Source organism: Hyaena hyaena, unplaced genomic scaffold, assembly GCF_003009895.1.
Source record: "Hyaena hyaena isolate Hyena2069 unplaced genomic scaffold, ASM300989v1 scaffold_122, whole genome shotgun sequence".
In the NCBI taxonomy this organism is placed as follows: Eukaryota; Metazoa; Chordata; class Mammalia; order Carnivora; family Hyaenidae; genus Hyaena; species Hyaena hyaena.
The window spans coordinates 1,163,147-1,169,146 of record NW_024080754.1 but is presented as its reverse complement, the minus strand read 5'-3'; the positions used below and the strand labels follow the sequence as shown (position 1 = coordinate 1,169,146).

The window sequence follows — 6,000 nt, the reverse complement described above, 5'->3', positions numbered from 1 at the left end:
ACACTCTTCTTCACCCATTTGCTCCTAAAAGAAAAATCAGAGTGGAGGGCTGGAAGATAAAAAGAGCTTGCTAAACTGCACAGCAATTGCCAAAGCGTCGGGTTAGAAGAAGTTCCCTCCGGCTCCAGGACTCACGCTATAGCTGCAAGAACCGGAGGGTGGGGTGGAGTCGGGGCCACCCCCGCCCCCAGCCCCACGTCGGTGCCACCCGCGGAGATGAAATGTGAGCCCGGGTGGCCCAGGACGCTGGAGCCTCGCCTGCCGCCCGAGCGCAAGCGCCGCGGGCAGAGACAAAGAGACCGCGGCCCCCGCGCAGCCCCGCGCGCGCCCGCCTGGGCTCCCCTCGAAGACTCCCAGGGCCATGGCCGGGTCCCCGCGGGCCCCCCGTCTCGGCAGCGCTGCCCGGCCCCTCTGATCGCGCTCCCGCGCCTCGGCGTCCCGGGCTCCCCCTTCTCCCCCGGCCCTCTCTCCAGCCTGTGCGTCTGTCCGTCTGTCTTGGCGCGCAACCTGCGGCCACCGGCTTGGATGGACGCGCTGAGGCTGCCCGGGGGTCCAGCGATCTTGTTTCCGAAGTTGGCCCTGCTCTTTGTCTACGCAGGTCAGTGGCGCGGCGGGGCGGCGGGAGCGGGGAAGAAGGCTTGGGGCTGCGCTGGGGTCGCCCTCGGGCTCCGCCGGCGAGCGAGCCGGCGTGGTCCCCGCCGGGCAGCCCCCGAGGCCGGCGACTGGGGCCCTCGGCGCGACCCCCACGCGGTTCTGTTTGGTTTCCTTCCTTCTCTTTAACTTTCCTGGTCTCCTTTCCTCTCCCCTTCTCTCTCTGCAAGCAGTTTAAAAATCCCAGTTCCCCAATTAGGGGATTTCAGTCTCTGGATAGCATGTAATTTATGCTGTCCACGACTCAGGCATGGGGGGGCGGGGGGTTGAGGGCAGAGACTGAGGGGTAGGAGAAAAGCATTTTTAAAAACTACCTGAGATTTAGAGGTATTTGCTGAAGTTTTAAAATTAATGTGGTGACTTTTCCATTTCAAGATAGTCTATCTACTCTCCTGGCTAGCCCCACACTCTGAATATTTCAAAATAAAAAGCCTTAGACCATCGGGTTTTTGTTTTGTTCTGTTCTGTTTTTTGTTTTGTTTATTTCGCTTCAGAAGATGATTCTCAAGTGTGTAGTCTGGATAATTGGATGCTTTGAGTTCAAATGCAAGGTTTTTGAGAGGCGTAAATTCACCCAGAGTCTAATCCTGTTTTCATCGATTTCGTGAAACACTGTTTATAGGTGAAAGAAATTTAATTTCCCTCCATCTAATTATTCTTCCTGAGAATTGCTAATAATTGACGGAGCAGAGCGGTTTTCTTGGTTCGTGATTGATATGGAGCTCAAAATGGCTTTTCATTGGTTATTCATGTATAAAGTTAATTACACATGTGGTTTTTCATCTGCTTCCTATTCACAAAACAAGCTGAAAGCAAAGTGCTTTGTAAAATGTTTTCATGTCTCTCACTTCCTAGGACAAAAAGAAAAAAAAAATCACAGGCTTACCTGTGACCTTGCAATAGTAAATTTATGTGGCACTGTGATTTATTTTTTGATACTTAAGGAAGATTGCAACTGAAATGAAGCGGTTCTTCAACATTGTTGAACTTGAACATGAAGAGAATTGAACTTCTCATTCAACCTTGCCGGAAATGACTCCCCAAACTTCTATAGAAATTTTCAATTTGTACACTAAAATGTAAATTAGTGGCTGTCTAGAAGTTATGTAAAAGATATTTTATTGCAAGGAAAATGCTGACTTTTAAGCAAAAATTTATAAAAGTGGGAAAAGAACTTCCTATTTAATGAGGAAAAACCGCATTCTAATCTGTTTGCTTATTTCTTTTACTTAAAGTATATTTCAGAATTTGTGAGGCCAAAAGAAACAATTGTGTTATTAGTTTTATAGTAAAATCTTATGAGTTTATTTGAAGCAATGATTCTTTCCACTTCCTCTGTTTATCCACAGAAAACAAAAATAAGAAAATAGAACACAACATCATTTATCTTTACACAAGCACACCTTTGAACAGCAACTTATTCTTTTGTATATTTTATTCCCTGTGGTACACTGAAAGCTTCTAATGCATGCATTTTTCCTTCCTTTCCTCCTGTTCCCCAAACCCCACCCCCCCTCCTGTGCTGGGTACACAATCTCTAAGGTCCAGGAAATCTGCAGTGCCGGCTGGCCACAAGTTTGGTAAATTTAGAAAGTTTGTCTGCATTCATTTTTTCTCTCCTTAGGCACACCTCCCTCGTAAGTTACAAAGTAACCACAAGCCAATAATACTAAATTAACTTACTGTCTTTGATAAGAAATGTTTAGCTAATGTGCTCTTTGGTGTTAACTCCTGAACTCTTTGCTTCAGAAATCCTTTTACGCTTGCCATATTTATTTCCCCAATATTTAGTGAATGACGTATTTCGAGTGATATAGCAAAGAGGCCATGCTCTGAGTCTTGTCTGGGAGATAAGTGTACAGCGGGCCTACTATAGCGTATAAAAGGCTGTGTCATAGGCGAATTACTTCATGTGCCACAGGTGTTCACAGGAGGGAACATCACTGCTGGCTTCGGGGAGTAAGATCCAAGAAAATGATGTCTGTTTTGTTCAGCATGAGATTCAGAGACTGGCAAAACACCTGGCCCATAAGAAGAGCCCAACGAGTATTTGCTCAGAGAAATGGAATTAAGGAGGAATTTTAGGAACTAGACTTTTGGTAGGGAAGCCACGGACATAAGGAAATGGAGAAAGATATAATGGGAACAAAGGCAAAAACCATGAGATATATATTTGCAAAGATACACAATTCATTTTGGTTGGAACTAAGAGATGTGGCTGGAAGTGAGGACTGGGGTAAAATGAGGAAACAATGCAGATAGAAGAGTTGAGACACGCTGTTCAATAAATTGCCAGCTTTAAGGGGGAAAAAAACCTACGTAGATGCACCCCGCATGCCCTGAATTACTTTCCCCCAAAACAAATGCATTAAAGTCATGCTCCACTTGATAAGGAGGTATGAGCGAAGTTTCCATGCCTAATGCATAGAATCACCTTCAGAAAGAGACTCAACGAAATTTACGCCATCATCCAACTCCCACTATAGGCGACAAAGGCAGGATCTGGCCAAGGTTTTGCCTTCCCAGCCTCAGAAGTGACTTCTGTCCCTTCCCTTTCCTTCCTCTTTTGTCCTCAGCTGTAGCTTTCAAGAGCCATTTCTGAGCATGTGATCCCAGCCAGATGTCGCTTTTCCTGCACTACACATTCCTTAAGGTGGGGCGAGGGTTGGAGGACCTTCTTCCAGATCACGCCTTTGATTAAACTCAGTGAAGAAAATTTGGACTGGCTATTTCGCAAGAATATTAATTCGAATATTAGAAGTAGTATCAATTATCTTCTGAAACAGTTGGAATGTTCCATTCTTCACAAGGGAGAAAGTGCTCTGGTGTCTTCCAAATCTGATTTTCACAGAATTGTTCTCCAATAAACTGGAGAAAGCAAGTAACGTGCTAGAAGAAGATTTGACGTGTGGTCAAAACCTCAGTGTGAGAATGCTGTGATCGTGAATCTATTTGCCGTACTATTACATCTGCTCTTTTCAGTTGTTTAATTCTGGGAAGTAGACAGGGCCGCTGGAAAATGCCATAAAAATAATGAACAACTTGTGACACGATCTTGATGTTTGCTGCAGGTATAGTCCAGCTTCTTGGCTGCAAGATGTTGGGCTTGGTTTCCTGTAACATTGGTACAAAATATTTTGATAACACCCTGTCCTTAGAATAGTAGTAACTGGAACACAAGAATAGTAATTGAGCCTTTGATATTCATGGAGAGTTGAATAAGATGTCACTTTCAAGGGCATCATTCGAAAGGCACCCCGCAAAGCTACTCACATATGGGTCGTCCTGCCCAGACAGAAAAAAGGGGACATCAGCTTTCCTGCTATCTGCATGGCTTTATTTTATTTATTTTTTTATTTTTTTTAAGGTTTTTTTAATTTATTTCTAGAGAGAGAGAGTGAGCAGGGGAGGGTCAGAGAGAGAGGGAGTCACAGACTGAAACAGGCTCCAGGCTCTGAGCTGGCAGTCAGCACAGAGCCCGACGCGGGGCTCGAACCCACGAACCATGAGATCGTGACCTAAGCGAAAGTCGGACGCTTAACCGACTAAGCCACCCAGGCGCCCCAACTATCTGCATGGCTTTAAAGAACATGAAGCAGAACATCCCTGTTAAGCCTCTTGAGACAACTAACTAATCTAAATGTCTCAATTAACTACACAGCACTAAAAATGAGCGCTATAGAAGTTCATCAGGAAAATGATAAATAGCCTTGAAAAGAGTGATGCACTCGGCAAAGAGCATGCCCTGTCAATAGATCATTAGATTGTGTGTTTATTTTCAAATTTTAACAGTGGTTTGCAGGAGAGTTACTGAATCTTACAAAGGCAATTATTTCTTCCTCTCATTTCTTCTTACCACGTCTCAGAAGAAAACATGAAGGTTTGTTAATTTATGAGGTAGAAGTAAAATTGAGGGGGAAAAAGATGAATGTTTTCATGTGTTCTACAAAGTACATGCATTATTGCAAAAACAGAATGAACTTTGCTACTTTGTGATGACATTCATTTGTTGAGAATCGTCCTGGCAGGGAGGTGATTTAAAAACAAAATCTAGGGGCGCCTGGGTGGCTCAGTTGGTTAAGCTTCTGACTTTGGCTCAGGTCATGATCTCCTGGTTCGTGGGTTCGAGCCCCATGTCAGGCTCTGTGCTGACAGCTCAGAGCCTGGAGCCTGCTTCAGAGTCTGTGTCTCCCTCTCTTTCCTTGCCCCTCCCCGCTCATGCTTTGCCTCTCTCTCTCAACAATAAACATTTAAAAAATGTTTTAAAAATCTAAATTTCCCTTTATAGACAATTCCACCACCTGGACACACAGACATAATGTGACGTCTTGTAGTTACCGGTTATGATTTGACAGGAAAGCAAGAGAGTTATGTAATCTAGATAATAGTTGGTATTACTGTTAGGGGTTGAGTTAGAAAGGACTTTCTTTGTGATTCTTGAACTTGAAACTTAAATTATCAGGCTGTACTTAATGTGTTTCTAATCAGGTACCTAAAACTCACATATCTGTTATAATTTATACCACCGATTATAATGAAATAATAATCTTAACTTGTTAAACATAAATCATTCAAGTGGCACAAAGAACTTTTAAAAGCTAGGGCAATTTTTATTCAACATTTGGGGTATAATTTTCCTTTCCAAAAACCTATGAAAAAAAGAGAGTAATTTGGTTTTATCAGTTCCAACATGTCCTTTCTACTCAGAAAGCACCTTTCCCCCATCCCACAGTGCTGTTTCATAACTAGTTGATTCTTAAATCTGATATTAAATAAATTCTTAATTATTCACAAGATAGCTATCTATGGGAACATCTTCCTACAACTGACTCATCATCTTCCAATCCAGTGGGTTCACAGAATATGCAGACTCATTTGTGTTACCATATGTATGCAGACTGCCATTATGAAGGTAAAAAAAAAATGTAGAGAAAAAGTAACATACAATGCATTGTCATAAAAATATACATTATTTAAAATTACCTCCAGGTGACATTCTACATGTCGATAACACATTCCATAAAATGATGTTAATTGGAAGTAGTAGCCTCAAGTCCAAAGACTTTATCATTTCAAAATTGTTAGAAGAAGTCTGTTGAAAAATTGAATGACTGAACCCTCAGATCATTCACTTCTCCTTTCATTGTCTCATTCAATGATGCTGACTACCAATTACGATGTTTGATGAAGGAAATTCAAAATATGGTCTTTGCCTTTTCTAGATTTATATCCAATAGGGAAGGAAGACTAGTTTAGATGTTTATTCATGTTTTAGAATTCTGAGGACATAAAATGAATATCGAAATGCACTGAAGTGGGGTCGTTGACTGACTGTAATATAAAATCGGA

General features: G+C 42.6%; 1 protein-coding gene across 1 annotated transcript in view; it reads left to right on the top strand.

Moving 5' to 3' along the window:
* The first annotated feature begins 298 nt into the window (after positions 1 to 298).
* The window catches only part of CYYR1 (cysteine and tyrosine rich 1), a 108,243-nt gene continuing 102,541 nt past the window's right edge, over positions 299 to 6,000 (top strand). The window contains exon 1 of the mRNA XM_039237296.1: positions 299 to 598. Coding sequence (XP_039093227.1) covers positions 526 to 598 — 73 coding nt within the window. The 5' untranslated portion in view covers positions 299 to 525. The remainder of the gene's footprint in view (positions 599 to 6,000) is intronic.